This window comes from Eutrigla gurnardus (assembly GCF_963514095.1).
Source record: "Eutrigla gurnardus genome assembly, chromosome: 24".
NCBI classification, from domain to species: domain Eukaryota; kingdom Metazoa; phylum Chordata; class Actinopteri; order Perciformes; family Triglidae; genus Eutrigla; species Eutrigla gurnardus.
The window spans coordinates 5550653-5571039 of record NC_139935.1 but is presented as its reverse complement, the minus strand read 5'-3'; the positions used below and the strand labels follow the sequence as shown (position 1 = coordinate 5571039).

At 47.7% G+C, this 20387-nt stretch overlaps 1 protein-coding gene across 1 annotated transcript in view; it reads left to right on the top strand.

Moving 5' to 3' along the window:
* LOC311009721 (receptor tyrosine-protein kinase erbB-4-like) overlaps positions 1 to 20387 on the top strand; it is a 159184-nt gene that overhangs the window by 58790 nt on the left and 80007 nt on the right. The window contains exon 2 of the mRNA XM_084004070.1: positions 17000 to 17151. Within this exon, the coding sequence (XP_083860196.1) occupies positions 17000 to 17151 (152 nt within the window). The remainder of the gene's footprint in view (positions 1 to 16999; positions 17152 to 20387) is intronic.

The window sequence follows — 20387 nt, the reverse complement described above, 5'->3', positions numbered from 1 at the left end:
GAGCAGGCGGTGGGGAAATAAAGGTAGCACACCGGGAAGGGGATCTGCACCAGCCACTGCTGGATTGATATGTCCACTAATCCCTGACTGTGTTGACAGGTGGGTCCAGTCAACCCTACGTTGCGGCCTTGCCAAGCGAGGCCCTCGGCCCACAGCGGACCTTGCCAGGCTTCAGCTGTGGGCTTTGGGGGGGGCTTGCGAGTCTGCCCAGTGTGCCACTTAACAGACAGAGAACAATGTCTACCGGTCAGGGCCCCCGGCGAAATGTTATTGTTTGTGCGCGACTCGCCGGCCTCGCGGGACTTCCAAGACGTGCCAAACAGATGGTTGTGAAATGGCAGCGTGCGCACGCATCACAGCAGCTTCAGATTAAACTTGCGGAAGTCTCCCCGGGGGGGGCGGCTAGAGAGCCAGGCAATCCACCTGATCCTGGCATCACAAATCCAGAACCAAGACTCTTCATGGTTTGATTTCCATATATTCTTGGAGGATGTTAATTAGGTTTCCTGCTGAGGAGAGGCAGCTCCCACCTGGACTGGACTAGCCTTGCCAGTACGTTGGCACGGTGCTTTAATCCGCTAAAGCCAAACTTAAAGGTGGTCTTCTCCCAAATCTGATCTGAATACAGGGAACCATAAGATATTATCCCCATCGTCAGATCCATCCTGTTGACATAGTATTCCACCAGATATGAGGAGGAGGAGGAATGGGCAACGAGGAGAAAAGGAGGAGAAGAAGTATAAAGCAACACTCGAAGGAACCTCTGGTAACTTTTCAAAGACTCCAGTAATGGTCTTTGAAGCAGCCATCACAAATAAGTGTTTTTTTTCCTTTCTCTTTCCCCCCCGTCAGGTTCAATGCTCTGAGGGTTTGGATGACTTTTTGTCAGTGAGTTGTGTGAATGAGAGACAGAAGGGAACATGAAGAGGCTGAGGGGTCTCACCGCTAAGAAAGAGAGGAAGTGTGTTTTTCCCCTTTCTTCTGCACCCTTTTCCACTTTCATCTCTCGATCTTTCCATTCCCTTTTTGTCAAGGGCTTTTCCCCAAAAAAACCAACATCAATGCGGGGAGACTGTATTTTATTCATGTGTTATTGTTTTATGTGATTCTTGGCTTTTTGCTCCTCTGCCTCAACATTTTCTGAAATGTCTCCCCAACACTTTGCTGGAGCTTGATGATCTCGGACAGATCCCTTCCCGTCTAGAAGCCCCTCTCCACTTGCGGCTGGAAGGCAGTCTCACTGGTTGCTGTGTAATTGGCTGGCTAAGTAAATCACATGCTAATTTGTAGCGCCTTTTAAAATCTGCATGTCACACCGCGTGTCCTGCAGCGGCGATGGTTCCTCTTTGGAAGAAAATCCAACCTCCGGCGGATAAAGTCCTCTGCAGAGATCGCACGACGAATCGCCGCAAAAACTCCCACCAAAGTTCTCATCGGAGTCAAGTACCCGATTGACAGTTGGAGCGCAGCACGGCTTCCTGTCTTCTCTCTTTCTCCCTCCAAAGGTCACGCAGTGAATCTGAGCATGTATCTGTCTCGGGTGTGTTTTTCCGGTATATCCGTTGCAGCGCGTCCTCGGCTCACCCCCCGGCCCCGCGTGTGCGTGCATAGCCGGGGCCGCATGATGCTTCACTTGGCCGGTGACTTCTCATATAATTGCCTGTGTGTTTGACTGAGTGCCTGGATGTGTGTGTGTTTCTTTGTGTGCGTGCAAAAGGGGATTTCTGCTGAATAAGGCCCTTTGTTACACCTCTGAAGTGGATCGTCCTACTTTTCTTTTCCGCGCTCTTGCTCTCAGTGAAACCTGGGTTTTTCCCACTTAACTAGTATACAGTTGACCTCTCACCTCGGCGAGTAGAGCTCATGAATATCTGACAATCTCCTCACCAGAAAAATGGCATTTAATGCGTATTATACCATTGGAACAGCCCAGCAAACCCATCCTACTCAATGTGGACTGGCCCAGAGACCACATTTTTGTTTCTTAACCAAGTCGTTTGAGTTGTAAAGTGCATTCTGGGAGGTATTGGGGAAAATCCGTGTCCTTAAACCTCTCATATATATCCTGATTTTCGAGTGAGAGCTGCAAATGTCAGACGGTTTTAGCTCTATATGAAGAAACATCCATCCTAGGCAGCTGTAGAAAAGTTTCCCACTTTGAACAATCTAAAAAGGATTTATTGTTGTATTAGAGTGCAATACTTTCGGCCAGGTGAGCCTAATAAACGGGTAATAAAGTGCACCTGACTACTAAGTAAGTAGCAATTTGCATGCAGCGTTTTTAGAAAGCGTCATGTTTATGTTCCATGAAACGGTTTTAGGGGGGAGATGTAGTGAATTAACAATGTAAGCTGACCTTATATAAGTGGTGTCTCATGATTGTGCTTCTTTTAATAACACTGAAGCTTTGCATCGCTGCTTTGTTTAATAACTGTTATTACCAGTGGGGATGTTTTCCCCGGCACAATTATTGCCCATTATTGCCATTTCAACATACTTTTTATATTTTACCAGGGTGTTGGTGTGTTTTAATCCCCCCTAAAATGTATTTGGGGTGATTTATATCTCATAGAGGGAGTAGATTTCCACAGAGCCCCCCGCCCTCCGACACCTAGGCGAGAGGCGGAAACAAGCGTGGGAGACGGTACACGTTTCTCTTCTGAACTTCACAGGAGCGAGGTGCCGTGGAAACACTCCCAGGTGCAGATGCTTTCTTAGATGCGAGGAGGAAGGGCGAGCCAGTTGAGAGGGAGAGGAGAGGAAGAAAGAGAGAGAGAGCATGAACACGGAAGGGATGGGAATGTATTTGTGTATCCTGCTGGGGGTGAAACGGAAAAGCCACTTTCTATGTTTTGCTGGAATTGGATTGATTTCCCCTTCTGTGACCTCTGTCTCACTCGCTGCTGTTACCGAGTGTGCTACAAAAAGTCTTTTAACTGGAGGTGGAATGGAAAACGTACCGTCGCCTGCTCCCGAATGTAGTCCGGCGTCGTGCAGCAGAGACGGAGAGGCGGGCCTCCAGGTTGAGCCAGCTTTTCATTACATGCCTGCTGAGCCCAACAAACAGGAATCAGAAACTAGTTATATGTACTTTCTGATCAGTGCATGTGTTAGGAAAAGTATACCGCAAATTAGTGACCCTAATATTCCTGTTTTTCATGTTCTTCAGGGGTTGGGATTTTGCTTCCTTGGATTCCTACGCTGAAATATCCTTTATGTCCATTACTTGACAATGATTCACCCTCTAATCGAACCGATTGTTCAGCCTCCTTCAACAGAAAATTAAAAAAAGACTCGTCGCCGTTAGACATCCCCTCACGGGGGCCTCAAAAGTGACTCTGTCCTCAGCTCAAACCAACTTGACCTTCCCCTTTTACAGCGCAGTGAACCCATTAAATGACAAAGGACGGGCCGCCGCTGTTTGCCTCAACGATACAAACACAAATTACCTGTAAGAAAGCAGGTGGGAGGGGGAGGAGGGGGATCTCACAGGTGAAGGTCAAAGCCGAGCCACGCGGCGCGGCCTCCATCCAAAACGTAAAAAGAAAAAGCTTTGCCTGAGGTGTAAATCTCCGAGCTGTAAAACTAGTTCTGTCCACACTGCCCACCCTCATAAATTGGCATCCCCCGCCGTCCTCCGTCCCACCAGCGGCTTCACACATGCTTTATGACGGGAAGATCAGACCACTAAATGAACGGAGGCGAGGGGGGGTCGTAAATCGCAGGTGGAGACGGGGATACTTGACCAAAGACGAAAAAAAGTCCCCTAACTTCCATGCAGGACGGAGACTTCCTGTTGTGCTGATTAATCCCCCTTCCAACCCCCAATTTGTATAGTAATGGGAAAAAAATGGATTTCCTCCAAACCCCTTCTGTTTTGAAGGCGCATTATTCACATTAATACCATCCATGTGTCACGTGAAGACAGGCATGTATTTACTAATTATACATTAATTTACTTAAGTGATGGCGTCGTTAGCGCGAGCGCTTGTTGGGGATTTTCTCCGTGTGCGCCCGTGGCTAGGCGGATGAATACAGATGTGCTCGGGTTTTCCTTTTCAGCGTCGCTTTAATTAGCGCGTCTCAATTGAACAACACCGAAATCATATTGACGGCTGCAATTTTCAGATTACAAGGGGGGGGGGGGGGGGGACGTAATGAAAGGCGCCTTCAAAACGAGGTAGTGTTGCGAAAAAAAGGAGGCTGGCATGCAAATCAAATGCCACTGCTGTGAGATAAACTTTGATTTAATTCAACTCCCCGGAGGACTCCATGCTTCATGCTATTGATTTAAATGTCAGCGTCTGTATTCCAGTGTTGTTCACACGGATCAATACAGCTCGGATTCTCATGCACGTGTTAAATGACACGTCTACTGTAGTGGTGTGTTTTTTTTAGGGCTCCTTTTAGGCTCTTTGGTTGGCACATGGCGTGTTCCTCTCCGTGCCGAGGAGAGGATTAATTTACCTACAGCGGGCGATTGTGCTCACGCAAACCGTTTTCCAGGAGCCATCTCTCATTCTTTATGGGGCCGTTTCATCGGAGTCTCCGTTTGGAAAATAGACAAACCCTCGCATTCATCCTGGAGTTATGACACGGCGGCGTGCGGAAAGCTGTTCGTTTCAGCGCTCCGGCCTTGTGTTCAGGGTCAGCTTCGCAGCCCGAGGCAGATTTGAGGGCGGTTTTCTGCTCACGCGGTCGAGGCGGAGGAGCCGTTACGACGACCCCTCATGGACCATGTCCAGGTTTCCTTTCGAAGCCTTGAAACGTCCTTAAAAGTTTGATTTTGGCAAGTGGTTGAATGGCATTGAAGAAACTTTACTAAACATATAATAACAATTGTTTTTTTTGTTGTTTTACCCCCAGTGCATAGAATATTTCCCACCCTCAAACACATTTGACACGTTGACTTTCAGCCAACAATGTAAAACGAAGAATTCTTTGACATTGCAAGCGAGGAAATAATCAAAAGGAAGGTGTGTGTGTTCCTACCTGCTCAGATATGCATGCTTTATTATGAGTGTGTGTGTGTGTGTGACTGGACCGGTTGCTTAATGGATGGAACGGCGCACAGGAAGCACAATTATAGTGTGTTTGGTAACGCACACACACACCTGTATACAGTATGTTCTTTGCACAAACAGTCGTTTTCACTCACATTTCCTCGTCGATGCTCTCGTCTCATTATCCCCCTTTTTCAAAGCCTCACACTCTCACCTCCATCTCCATCCATCCATCCATCACATGTATTATTCGTGAGCCCTCATCCTTCTCCTTCACTGTATCCGAATCATGCCGTGTGAAAATATGATATTTTCTGCCGTGTTTCTTCGTTTTCCACGCGTCTCCTGGGCTCCGCTAATTAAAACATCCCCGCTCTTAATTTCCCCTCGCGTTAACATCACACACGCGCGGCGCCGAACTTGCCTAAAAAGTGCCGTAGTTTGACACAGTTTGTGCGCGCCTCTGTGCTTTGTGTACGCCTGCGCGTCGTCCCGCAGACTTGGTGAGACCAGCTCTCCCACAAAGAGATTCCATGATTACAGGAGTAACCCAGATACTTGAAGATACATGCATAAACCGGCCCCGGATATCAACCAGCCCATTTGACTTTTCTTACATCAAATCTCCCCAAAAAAAAAGCTGACATTTTCTTGAGCATTTTCGGAAAAAAAAAATAGTTTGTTCCTCTAACTCGAACCCCATTAAAGGTGGCTTCTTCTAGTGCGAGGGCCTTCATTAGCCGAGAGTGCGGGCGCGCGGATGTAGCCGTGTCATTAGCACCATGTTCTCCCTCGTCCATCAGCGCTCCTTTATGGCACATTTCACTCCCAACTAGGTCATTCAGGTTTGCTCGGCAGATGGAATAGCCGGAGCGGCGTGGAGACATAAAGCGGTGCAGACGCGTAATGATGCGCGCACAGGCTTTTGTACACAGACGCATAATCACACTTCCTCCTTCTAGTCCTGAAAGAAATGCATCCTTCTTTTTTGCTTCGTCCTTTTCACAAAATGTTCCAGAGATGCGAGGGGAAACAGTCGCCACAAAAGCGACGCCATTATTCTCCCCCTCCCTCCATCCGCTCGGCTGTCAAGCTCCCGTCCCCCGGATGCAGGCTGTGAAACGCAAACACACACCCGTTGAGACAGGCGTTCTCCCGGGGGCGGAGCGGCGTAATCATGCCGCGGCACCTCTGGCAAAGCTAATTAAACCGCCGCATCTGTGCCTAATCCCACATCTGGAGCAGGTGGCGGCATCGCCCTGCAGGATCGCCCCTCCCCTTCTCGCCGCCGCTACCTCGTTACCGCACGACTAAACAATGACGACTGCAAGGGCGTGCGCCATTTTTTTTTTTTTTTGTGGCCTGCAAAGGGCAACTGCACATTTACGTTCCCAACTTTCCCAATCAGTTTCCGAGACATCAGTTTGGAAACTCCGAACGCCGCGGCGTCGTCCCCACCTCGCCACAAAAGTGGAATCTCTTTAAAGAGCGATTGAAAGTCTCAGCTGGGCCGGTGGGGATCGGTGAAGGTTTATCCGAGTGAAATCTAGTCAGACAGCGAGGCTGGGTGGTCGGAGCTGCCGGTGCCGGGGTTTTTTTGGCTCGGAGCCAGCGGGAACAGCAGGAGTGTTCAATTCCACCGTCCTCCTGGGTAAACACAAAGACTTCACCGTCTTTATTTACATGCCCTCGTGATTAGGAGCGCGGCAATAAAAATAGCTCAAACCAATAAGGTCAATTAAACTTCCCATCATCCTCATGTCGGACGTCTCAATCCACACGTGCCTGATTCCCCTGCATGCTCCGCATCACATTATATTATCTCATTTTTCAGGCGAAATTCTTATGGGATGTTCTATTCAAATTGCTTTTCTATTTCATTCTCGGTGACCCTCCAGCCTTCGCCGCGTCCCTCGGGGCCCCCATGACATGCCCGTAACAAGGAGCTTATTGCAGCGTTATTGCCCAGGCATCTAGAAGGTTCCAGGGGCCCGGGGGGCATATGTGATGGAGCTGACAGGTCCCGGGGACTCGACTGTCACTGTAGCGAGCGAGCGGGTCGTCCCGACGCCGCAAACACCCGTTTGTTAATACATGCGTGTCGTTCCCACGCTCCTGCCTGCGAAAAACACGGCGACGCTGGTACACATGCAGAATGAAAACATAATGTTATTCTTGCAGTGTGACAGCAGCACACACACACACACACACACACACACGTATGAAACACACACTCAACCTGGCGAGTCCTCCGGGAGCCCCTGACAGCTCTGCCCTGAGCTTCCAATCCGTCACAGGGAGCTCCAACACCCAGTGCAATTACTCTTTCTTGCTGACTGCACCTGCACAACATAATTGAGAAGGCTACTGGGGCTTTGTCACTTAAGGTAAAGATGTAAAAAAAAGAAAGAAAAAAAAAAGGGGGCTAAGCTGCAGGACTGCAGCATCCGTCGGAGCTTGTTTGTTTGCTGAAGGACACCGAGGAAGTGTATCAGGATCCCCCCCGCCAGAACTTTTCTATGGAATATTCCAGGACGAATTCGCGAGATTTGAGATGCATCAAATATTCATGCGTTGTGTCCGTCGTTTGCCATTAAAGATTTGAGAGCCGGTTTTAATGATCGGATATATAATTAAGCTCCGGTGGTGCGACTCAGGGCTGACTACTCGAGACCAGGAGAATCCCCCAGTCTGGCTTTAATGAAACCAGCAGCAGGTCATTGTCTATAATGAGCTAATTGACTTATTCCATATATTGTTTGAGAAAGTTCCAACTGATATGAAAAGTAATGTCTAAAATCAGTTGCAGGTTAGGCGTGACATCACTCTCCCTGATGAGCGACCTGGAAAACAAATTGCCAGTGTTGCCGTTTAACTTCTTTGGCAGGCGGGGACGAAGCCGAAGCTTTGGAAGGAAACGGCGGATCTGTGCGACGGCGCTTTTCATTCATCTGGCAGCCACGCGGTTCGCTTTCGATTCCAGCTTCCCTGACTGGGAGCCAAGTCTCTCTCCGTCCCAGTTAAAACACAGTATTTATTATATTCTCATAGCGCACACAGCAGTGTTAAAGGGTTTCGATCACGGGGGAAATCAAGGCTTTTGATCGAGGCAATTCTGATTCTGATTTTGCAGCATTTTGGGAACGCAACTCGTTGAAATCGTCGGTCCTGCTTGGCTAAACAATGAAAAGAATTCACTGAGCAGACTTGAGTTTGATCTCCAGCCTGTCCTCCTCTGAACCCCAACCCCAGTTCCACGGATTCACACGCCTCGATGCGTACCCAGACATCCGGCCGTGAGCTCTCATTCCGTCTTTTTTTTTGCAACTTTCGCCCCCCAAAATCCTTTCCCCCCCTTCCTCTCTTCTGCTCACTCATCCTCTTCCTCCTCCCTGCAGCCCACCTGTGAAAACACCAAACCTTCATCCCCCCTCCTCACTTCCCAACTCCCCCTGAGGCAGCTAAGCTCTTCCCCTATCTCCCCCCGCTCTCTCTTAGTCCTCTCATTCCCCCGTCTCACTTATTCCCTCTATCTAACACACACACACACACACACACACACTCCCCTGTCATTTGTCAACACTGTCAGCTCGGATGGAAAGAAACTTCCCCAGCTTCTTCATGTCGAATCCCACCACATGGGACGCCCCCCCGATCACTTCCCATATAAGGAGACGTCTGCTTCCTTAAATATACATTCAAATCAAAAAAACCCACACAAGTTCCTCGTCAGGCATCCTTAAGCAAACGCTTTGTGTCTCTCTTTGCTTTATACTCAAAAGAAATGTAGAAATTGATTTGTGTTTTGTTGCCAGGAGCGCGTTCTTCTCCTGGAAACCGCCTGAAAAACTTTAAAAGCTCGTCGTCGTGGAAGTTCTTTTTTTTTTTAAAAAAGCTGTGTATACGTGCGTCTCAAGTAGTATTTAGAAAAACAGACACTGACTGAAGTTATGAATATTAAAGCGCAAGCTCACTTTCTCGCTCCGAGGCCACACTTCATTTAACATCCTATAAGAAGTCAAATAGTGATGACTTTAGTTAAATGATTTCTTCGGCATGGAAAGCGACTCATCACGCGGCGGTGTTTCCTTTTCACACTGATTGCTTTAACATCGCCGCTCGCCTAAAGAAAGGTTGCGCTTCATTTCCTAACGTTGCCACCGAAGCGTCGGAAGCAATTAAGCCTCGACGCCCTGCCTTCAAGTGAAATGAGATGGGAGGGGGGGGTAAAGGGGCATTTCACCAGTTCTTACACAGCCACATTCATAGTTCTCCCTCAGTTAACGCGGTGGCGCAATAATCCATTTAATTTCCTAATTATCGATCGCTTTTGATAGCCGCGCTGAAAAGGTCACGGCGGCATGGCGAGCGGACGGAAAGCAGAGGAATTTTTAACCCGTGGACGTCACATGACGGTGTTGCAGCGTCTCCATCTAAACCCGTATACAAACTATCCCATCCCTCCTCACCCTGTCATACCCACAATCCCTGACTCATCAGATGCTATTGTCACGCACCGACCATCGGCGGCACAAAGGGCTAAATTATTGGCCCCTTTTTAATAAGGCTATGGATTGTCTGAGGAATGGCGCCGGCACCGCTGTTGATTATATTGAAAGCCTGTTGTTTTATATCCTGCGAATGTCAGATTTCTGCTATTTACATCCCTCATCTGCTGCACGCCAGTGAATGGTTATTGATTTTTTTTTTTTTGCCAAAGATGAATAGGAGTGGCCGCGTGGGATTAAAAAACGAAAAGACAAAAAGGGGGTGAGAGGAGGAGGAGGAGGAGGAGGAAGGTGGGAGGGTTTAAGGATTCCTTAGAAGGAAGGAAGTTAGAGGATGAAAGGGAGATTAGTTATCAATCCAGCATTTTCACTTCAGTTTCTTAATCTTTAAATTGCGCGAGAAAAAAAACATCAAGCGACGTCCCAAACCAGCGTTCAGCGAGATCACACTTCCTTGGATTCCTTGGCCCGTCCCATCTTCTTGCGTAAACAAAATAGTTCCATATTTCGCTCCCGGCGCCATTTTTTTTTTCCCTCAACGTGCTGGGATTCAGTTCAAAATGCGGAGGGCTGTTTGATGCCGCTGCCATGTTTTTTTTTTTTTTTTTTTCCAGCCCGATGTCTCTATTGAATTATTGCGCCTACGGCAACAATCCATGGTCAAGAGCCAGACTGCATCTCTGTCTGTTCCAAGCCTTCATCTCTCACTTTGAGAGGAGAAAGAAAAATAGCGTACACGTCAACAATATTTGGCGTTGGATGCGTCGCTCTAAAATGATGTCATTAACCTGTTATGTCAACTTCTCATTTCTCACACAAACTCTTCCTCTTGAGGCCGCTTTGAGACGTTAGTGAAAAACGTGTGAGATTGATGGATTGTGTGGGATTGAAAGTCCACTGTTGACTTTGGAAACAGCTGTTGGCACAAAAAAAAACGCAACCAATCGAGGCGGCTTCGGTTGTGTCACACGATCGGTTTGTCATCCACAGAAATGTGTGGCTCTGGTTATTCTTTCTGCTCATTACTCGGTGTGGAAAACACTTTTAGAACGGATAAATGGTGAAAGTGCTGAAAACATACCAGCATGAGCTGCTTTCCTTGAAGATGTCCCCTTTGACTCTAGAGAACTGTAATGAGCTTCTTAGCTTCCGTCCAGACGACACAAAATATCTAAAGAAAATGAACGTATTCATCATTTATCATGATAGCAAACAAGTCCTTAATGAAAGAGGTTCTGCTTTATCTAATATTATTTAAAATTTTTGTTCTCTTGTTATGAAAACAAGCAATTTTGAAGATGATATCCATGCAAACCGGACGCAGATGCTCCAGATGTTGCTTTTGAAGGGGATAAGTGGGAAAAAGGGGGTTTTAAAAGAGAGGGAAAACTGAGGTTGAGGAAAATGGGAAAAAACAGGAAGCAGAGTATTAAAAAAAAAAGATGACAGGTGTAGAATGAGGTAGTGGGGGAGACGGAGGGAGATACAGATAGATGAATGACATTTTGGATTCTCTCAGCAATAAAGCGTCTCCCCAGACGCAGGCTGTCTGGGTTTAGATAGAGGCCGTCACACTGAAGGGCTCATTTGCCTTTCACTTGCTCATTACATCCAAGCCAAACTTATTTCCTCCTCGGGGAGGCCACTTCCCCCCCGCTGCTCCCACTGTCAGCGTGTGTGTGTGTGTGTGTGTATTTACACGTGCAGCCGTGCATGTACGCTGACATGCAGGATGTTTGTGCAGGTGGGGTGGCAACACCATGGACAGAATCTGTGGTGCATAATGTGTGTGTCATTAATTCTCTGGCATGTCATGTTTGTGACACGCCACTTCGTTTTGTACACAATTTGAAAGGCAACTGCTGTGTTTGGAATAACTCACACACACACACACACACACACACACACACACACACACACACACACACACACACACACACACACACACAGTGTTTTTACAGTCTTCAAACCGAAGGCGTATCCTTTCCTCGCGCCGATATTGAAACACACACAGGCCTCATGGCATAACTGTTCTCGAAGTTTCCTTCATAATGATTTCTCCCATATGGTTCCTACTAATATTCTGCTTGGAGCCAACTCACTGGAGCTGACGACACACACACACACACACACACACACACACACACACACACACACGATCACAGGCAGCCCTTCTGTGCTACATTAACTGCAAACCTCATTTCCCCACAAAGAGAAGCCACTGGCTGAAAATTGGCTAGGACGAGTCATTAAACCTGTGTCTGACACACACACAAACACACGCACATGCACACACACACATCTGTTATACAAATGACCACCCCCCCCCCACCCACCTGTGTCTATGTAGCAGGCGATACCCGAGTGCCCGCTGAGAAATGATTGCCCTTTTGATGGAGGATCCATGTGTACCTGCACTTGGGAGGCTTGACAATCGCTCCTTTTCAGGGGCAATTCACGGCGCGTGTGTTGTCGCAAACATAGGTGATAATTGATGGTGACTCTGTGGGCAGAGGATTAAGATCCATGGGAATGCGTCGTGGGAGAGAGAGGAGAAAATGGTGTTGATGGAATGGAAGGGAATTGACAGGAAGACGCGTTTAAAGATGAAGGGAAAAGGATCTGAGAGTGACAAAAGAGAAGAAGAGCTGGGGGTTGGAGAGCATGGAGGGGGAAGAGAACCTGCTGAGGTATGATTGATGGCTCCGGACCCCCACTGGCCCCGGATCAGCCGTCCAGAGCTGTCGAGGCGGTTGGAAGCGGCGACACCGATGCTGCACTAATAAGCTTATATTATCTTATATGTTGGCCTTCTGTCTGAGGTTCCTCTTACCAATCTTTGTGTGTTTTAGTTGTAGCATTAGGGTCCTCTGATTGGTGGATCAGGATGGTGACCATCCTCTCATATAATAATAGATGTAAGAAAACAATCTGCTGGCGTGGTGCTGACCTTTTGCTTGTTAGGGCGGGCAGCATGAACTCAATTCTTAAAGCGCGAATGGACTTGTTTGACCTCGGCGCATAGAAAAGCTTACAAGGAGGGCCTTTTATAAGTTTTATATCTATTTGACAATGTATTAAAATGAACTGAAAAGGCCAGGAATATCATAATTGAGATTCGTTATTAACTGTCCGTGAAAGTATTACCATTCTGTTAACCAAGGGCAACCTGCAAGCCTTTTTTAAAAAAGTAATTTGTACTATCAGTCGCTTTGTAAAGTGTAGGTGATTTCTTTTTTTTTTTTTTTTTTTTAATAGTGGGAATGAAACTAAATTTCATATACAGTAAGCCCATGTTAGAGCTGAGCCTATAAGCTCCTCGGCTGCCTTGTCAGCCTCGACTCAGGACTGTGACTAGTGAGCAGCAATGGGGAGGATGATGATGATGATGATGGCAGTGAGTGATGAGTGAAATGAAGGCTAGAAGGCCCAGTAATAACCGTCCGACTGATGTGGTCCAGGCTGTGTGTGTGTGTGTGTGTGTGTGTGTGTGTAGCTCAGGGTGTAGGAGATTGCATTTGCAACCACAGACTGTCTGTAAGAAGTGGACGTCGTCATGGTGACGCCACCTGTTGGTTTTTTTTAGCCTCGAGTTTTGTCGTCGCAACAAGTAATCGGAAGTGTCCATATTTGGACTGTGGAGGAGCAACGTATGGATCTGACCAATGGCGGAGCAGCATCCTTACTGGATCTTCCTCCATCTACAAATTCATCAGAAAACAATGCATGTGTGTATTAAGTTACCGGTAATGCAAATGTAAAAAAAAAAAGCGTTAAGAGAAGATCAAACAAGACAAGAGGAAGGATAAAAAAAAATAAAATAAAGAGACATTTTGCAACAGGAGGACAGAAACACGATAAGAGAGCAGACGCGGCGAGAATAGAAAGCCAAAGACGAGGCAGCGGTGTGAAGGAGAAGAGATGAAGTGAGAAATGAGAGCGGGCACAGCTCAATATCGGAGCGAAGTATAGGGGAGGTAACTGTCTGCCTTCATCTCTCACCTCACGGATGAATCACGAGTGGGCAATACTGTACATGCCCCCTCTCTCTCCCTGTCACCTGTCCTGCATTCGCCGCCGCCGCTTTCCCCCAAAAAACGCCACGGATGCTCCCTCATTGTTGCTAAACTCCGGGAAGAATGGCGTGAGACAGGATTAAGTTGTAATTGAATTTAGGAAGATTAAATTCAGACGAGGAAAGGCGGGCAGCAAAACTGGGTTACGCGGCGGCTCAGAAGTTGTGTTTTTTTATATAAAATCCATAATATCCATGCATAAGAGCACACAAATGCACACACTCCATCTGTATTTGAAGTGGACCAAGAGGGAGAATACTCATCACTGCTTTTCTTCATTACTCATTATATATTACTTATAAAGCATGGCATCAAAGTGGATGAGGAAACTATACAGAGAAGCTTTTCAGCCTTTGGAGTCCGATGAGGCCTTGAGAATCTGTACGAGCAGTGATATTATAACAGCTCACTTGTTCGTTTCTTTCTGTTTCTTCATTCCTTTCATGCGTTTCTCATCCAGACCTCCATATTGTTTTCCTGTCACTACTGATTGACAGCTTTAACGAGGTAATTGTAAATTGGCGGTCCGTACACAGTGTAGCTTTTTCCTTACCTCGTAACACGTTCGAGTTCACAGAAATGGTTTGGATGAAAGGGAAGGCTTCGGGGCGTTGAGTAATAATTAATGTAATGCCCTTTTAATGTGAGTAAAAGTTTGATTTTCTACCCATGTTTACTTATGATGTCCTCCTGCGTTCTCCCTCCCTGTTGAGTCGAGCTGCCTCGCTTCTCTTTATCGCCGACGCCGTCGTTGTCCTGATTGGCAGATATCGGTTCCTTCGTTGAGCCAGAGAGAGATGAATGGAGGGAGGGCTGGAGGGCTCAGGGCAGAGAAGAAGACATTTGGAAAAGAGGGAGAAAGAGGGGGAGCAGATGGATCCAGACATTTTCAAAATGAGCCCAGAGAAAAGAGCATTTTACAGTAGAGCGTGTCGATATGAACCCTAATGCTCCTGGACGTCATCCGCACTCTCACAAATACAAGATTGTGTCTCTCTTTCTATCTCGCTCTCCCTTTCAATTCTGTTTCCTTTGCCTTGCTTACTCCCACTGAATGAGTGCCATTTCTCTCTTTGTGTGTGTGTGTGTGTGTGCAGCCGGCTGATATTGGCTTTTCCCGAGTTGTTCCCCCCCCCCCCCCCTCACTTTTCACCCCTCCCCTCTCATCGTCTTATCACCACAAACTGGCGCTCACACCTGCGAATGGGTTTCAATAACAGATTATTACGGACGCCCGCTAACCTTTTCATCGCGGAGAAACGCGCCGCGCACGTATACGCTCATCGATCTCGCCCCAATTTTTTTTCCCCCGGATCCTCGCAGGCTTCCTCCGAGTTCGTAGCCGCTCTTAAATCACTTCATCTAATAAGTCGTCGGCGTGCGTGGTCAGCAAATCTCATTTATCACCCCCGTGGCTCAGGTCCCCTCCCTGCCATTCTGTCCCGCACAGCAATATGGAGGATCACCGAGGAGAGAGGAAGTGCACTCATCTTTGCAGAGCCAACGATCCATAAAGCAATATGGGAGTTTATGAGCTCTCAATGTTGTTCAATATAGGGGCAAGTTCAACTACGCAATAGTCCATTGGTTCTTTTTACTCGTTTTGTACTCGGATGTGGAGAATATACGTTACAGACGTGACAACAGGTGAAACGCTGATGATGCTACTGTAACAATACGGTTTGACAGTATATGCAAATACATTTAGACCTTTATTTCTACCAAAAATCATCTTTTCCACCAATATTACTTGTAAGAGGTTCAATCATATGCAAAGGATTTGAGTTAAATCCCCGGTGTAGCTGCGCGCCACTCACATATTCCGTTTCACCAGGAATATCTAAAGTATAGAAGCTGAAGACGCTCTTACTGCCGTTCCACTGGGACTTTAAACACGTAATTGATCATTCAAACAGTTGTTTTTTGATCGCAGCTTCTCGAGTGTAAAAAAAAAAACCCCAACAAAAACAGTCCTTTTCTGCTGTAAAGAAAGGAGGAGAAACATTTCAGAGCCATCTCAAATCATTTAAGGTGCCTCCAATCTGCAGTAAGGAGTTTGACATTGCAGATGTAAAAATGGAGAATTGCCGAAGGATAACGTGATAAAGACAGAAGTGGTGGAAGAGTTCTTCCACAAGGACCAGAACCCTTCCAGATAATGGACAGAGTGATGTGTAAACGTGTGTGTCAGAGTACATCTGCACAATGTAATGCTTAAGCACACGTGTACATCCAAGGCTCCTCTTTGCTGTTTTTTTCAGGGCACGAATTTCTTTCACGACCGCAAAAAAATGCAATAACATGAAGAAAGGATTATAAAAATGCCCTCGATGCCCTTTAATGAGTTGAGACTTGTTGGTTGATATGCGTGGCGACGTGGCGACGGTGCCAGCTGAGTGAAGCAGATGGCAGCAGTGATGGGGAGGCTGGCAGGGATGGAAAGAGTGCCTCGTGGCTGGACTTAACTAATTACAGTGGTAGCCGCTGCATTAGTGGATTGCCATGCGTTTATCATTAACGCGGGGTTTAACTTGTTGCTGCAAAGAGTTTAAAAAGCTGAATATCGGCCAATCAGCGCTCCCTTGGCTGTCTGGGCAAGCGTATACATATTTTAAGGGGCCTGCTTTAATCCCTTCAGCGCTCCATGTACATGTTCCCGTGCCATTAGCGCTGATTGGCTAAAAAGCAAAGTGTGTTGGAAGCAAACACATGTGAGCGACAGGTGTGTGTTTGCCTTTTTACCGCGGTGGTTGTTGTCTACTCCTTCCTAATTGCCCGGTCTTCCCCCACACACCGATAGAGCTGTTTCTTCTCACTATAATATCTTCAAAGGCCTCCCGGTCTCCGAGTGAAACCCTCCGTAAAGGTCAACCAATGCAATTTGAATATCTTTGATTAAACAGCGTGCCGGTGCCAGACCCAGACTGTAGGTCACTGCCTCAGAGAAATGATACCCACCCCTCTCACCCCACTTGTCCCTCCCCAAGTCTTGACTCCCTCCAGCTCCCTCCCCGCCGTCAAGGCCGCACTCTTTTTTTTTAGCAATTTACGTAATCTCCGAACCCATTCTTCCTCTTCAACCCTTCCCTCCTTTCTTTCCTTCCCTCTGTTTGTATCTCATCTCCACACAATGCCTCGCTTTAATCCAGAAAGTCTCTTCTTCTGTCTTTTCCGCCCTCCTGCTCTCATTCTCACTGATTCAGAGTCTGTGCTCTGCAGCAGTCAATGAACCGTGCATTCTGGTCTGGTTGTTAAAACCTCAGTGAAAGAATCAGAGCTTTTCCCAGTATCTTACATAAATGTTACTATTGCAGAAATAATGAATGAGTATCCAGGTTAACTGGTTGGCTGACCTTCGAGTATCATATTATCTTTAATAAGTAACGCTGTTTTCCTGTCTCCGCGTCTCCAGTTTGTCCCGGCACCGAGAACAAGCTGAGCACCCTGTCGGACCTGGACCAGCAGTACCGCACGCTGAAGAAGCTCTACGAGAACTGCGAGGTCGTCATGGGCAACTTGGAGATCACCAGCATCGACCGCAACCGCAACCTCTCCTTCCTCAAGGTAGGAACGCCGAGCCGCCTTCTGGCTTGTTCACACCAGCAGATACAACAGCGTAGATGGAGAGAGGGGAGGACACGGACTAGGTTTCAGGACCACGGAGAGGGACGGACCCAGAGAATGAGAAACGGGGTTGTTTCAGCACCACGGACAGAGGCAGAGGCTCCATCACTCATTCACATTTCCTACATGGCACACACTCAGCAGTTTTGGCTAAATGTAGACGCAAACAGAGATCGTTTCACGGTCTATGATGGGCCCGCGTGCCGAGACCGAATTCCGCTGACGTCGCTCGCTCCGAAACACCCTGCTGTGCCCCAAGATTGGGACTAGCATGCTAGCTTGCCAGACATAAAGTGCAAATTAGACGGTTGTGGAATTGCTTGAAATTGTCTCTCTTTAATTGTTCCCACTGTTTCTTTTAGCTCCACCGAGCACATTATGAAGCCGCCTGTGTTTTTTTGAATGCGCGGGGATGAAATTCACATTCGCACTAATCCAAGAAATAATTGAATTTACTTTTTTTTTTTTGCACGTGTTTGCTGGGTGCGTTGCAGCAGCTCCTTCTCTGTATTAACTGCTCGGCTTGTTCACAGTGTTTTTGGGTTGTCCATGCGAACAGACATACTGGAGGGAATTTCTATTAAGTTGGCACGAAGGTCCACTTGCTTAGAATTTGATCGCCGAGGGTCAAGATGACTCACCTCACGTCGCCATACTTCAGGAAAGCCTTCAAATTCACTCAAATTCAAAAGAATTCATATGCTTAGATCCATTCACTTATTTACAAAACCTTCAAATGTTGCATTGGTTTGGTGAGAGGCTGCAGTCGGCCATTTTTTTCCACATTTGCATTCGCGGCAGCTGTTGTTGCTGGATCTCTGATTCGGTCGGGGGCTGTTACAAAATGTGACCGGCCGCTGGATATTGATCGGAGCCCTCTGTCGGCACGACAAATCAACGCTATACAATGCACCGTGGAACCAATGACGGGAGGTACAGGCGGGAATCACCGTGGAAGAACAGTCGGTGAGACACTGCAGGCAAATGAGCGGCACTCTGAATGTAAAGTGCCATCTCTTGAACACAGTGCTCTCTTGGGTCTGTTGCTGCTCTCTGAATGTGTGTGTGTGTGTGTGTGTGTCATAGGGACGGCGCTTTAAAACTCCACTTCTGCCACATAGCATTTGCGTGTACTGTACGTGCCACCGGGCGCTGCACCATCCCTCCCCCTTGCTGTTTAATGAAGTGAGGTGTAGTCTAATTACTGGGCCAGCGCTATCAAATGAATATCATAAACAGTCCCATTAGGCCCAGCATCATTAGGGAAACAATTAGGCATCTGGGGAATTGTTAAGTGGATGTGAGGGGGGGGGTCAGGATTCGGGAGTTATGTGGTTGCCGTGGCAACTCTGTCGCAATCACGCTATCTGTCACAAGAAATCATCGGGGGCGCTAGAAAGGCTGTAGTGTTCGGCTGGACACCTTCCATGAAAACCCCCTTTTAATCTTCGGTGATTTAAAATCTATTTTCTACATCGCATAAATCCTAATTAAAGTCTTGGCATTAAATTAACTGTCATATACATCCGTTTAGGACGTTTCAGCCATAATTATGTCTATTTATCCGTTTCGAGGATCACATCACCTGCGACTTAAAGCAACGCGCCGTAGTTCACGCAAAGTTCAATGTCGGCACACAAATGATCCCTCCCGGTGCACACCTATTAACAAACCGCGGAGGCTCGTACATCCTGAGCTGCGGGCATGCTGGGAATGGCGGGGGGAGAGGTGATGCACTTCCTATACGACGCAGCAGCCCGGGAGGTGCGTACGGTGCATAGGAAACAAATGGATGCGAGCGTGGATGGGGGGGCGAAGGAGGGAGGAGAGAGAAGAGCTAGAGGGTTGTCACTTTTATGGCAGGCGAAAACAGCTGCTGTGCTAAAATTACAATGTTTAGCTACCGTGCCGCAGGGCTGTGTGTTTGTGTCTGCATATATTTGTGTGTATAAGAGGAGAGCGGGGGGGAAAGGGCGCCGCGCAGGGCAGTGATGGAGAGGGAAGGGGAGGGGGTGAGGGCGGGGGACACGCAGGAGGACTTTTTGCCTGGTGGGATGCTGACAGTTGGATGGATGAGATGGCTCCGCAGCCCTCCTCACGTCCAGCATTCTTCCAAACCACAAGTCTCTGACGTTCCCTTACTCTCTCTCTACTTCAGTGAGAGTGCAGGAGGACCAGAAACGGGGTAAAATTAGTTTAATAGCCCAGTCTGTGTCAGGTCAGAGTCGATTTATACTCTCAAATAAATCTTGGCGTTTGCTTTATTCAGCTCAGAGGCCCGCATGGGTGGGGCTTACGTCCTGAACGTGCTCCGAAAGCATCTTCTGAGGCTTCAGATAATTTACTGAGTAGATCTTGAACGCATCGTAATGCAACGTCAATGCGACGTTAGCCGTCAGCCCAATTATAAGGTCTTTAACTTTGTATTTGCACAGGTGTGTGAAGGGCATCGCCGTGCAGCCGCCGCCGCCTTGCACCCCCCTCTGTCTAGTTCTCTGGCCAGCTCCCCTGGCCACTGTCTGTCTGTCACTCACAATGACCCATTTTCCCAGAAGTGAAGCGGGGGAGCCACGCCAAGTGGCCTGCAGTGGCCCACAACCAGCTAATGATGTCACCTAGGCCGAAAGGACTCTTCATTAAAGCCGGATCAATCCGGCGGCTCGCGCTGCAAGGACCAGGGAACGATGCCAGGGCTGCAGCTGAGAGCGGGGGGAGGAGGGGTGGCGGATGTCCGTCTGTAAAGCGAGGTTGCAAAGTATGTTTTTAAAGTCTCCCTGGAGGAATTCATCATCACAAGTTGTCGGGGATTCAAACACACGTGCGCGTACGGGCACACGAGCGTCGGCAATAAAGAGAGATGAATGCCGCGGTCACCGAGGTGTGTACTCTGTGTCGACATGCAGACAGACACACTCTTTACAGAGCTTATCTCTGGCAAACACCAGCCGAGAGAGACGCGGGAGAAAAGAGAGACGCTCTATCTTTTTAAAGAAGCCCTCATTTCAAACTCTTCTTTTTTTTTTAAAGAAAAGGGAAAACGTGGCTCCACGAGTTCAGCTCAGCACAGCCAGGCAGCAGAGGAGAAGAAGAGACTCCTCAACACCAAAGGCTTCCCATTTTCCTTGGGTGTGTTTTTCAGCTGCAAAAAATGAAAGCGCTCAGTGATTCTTGCAGCT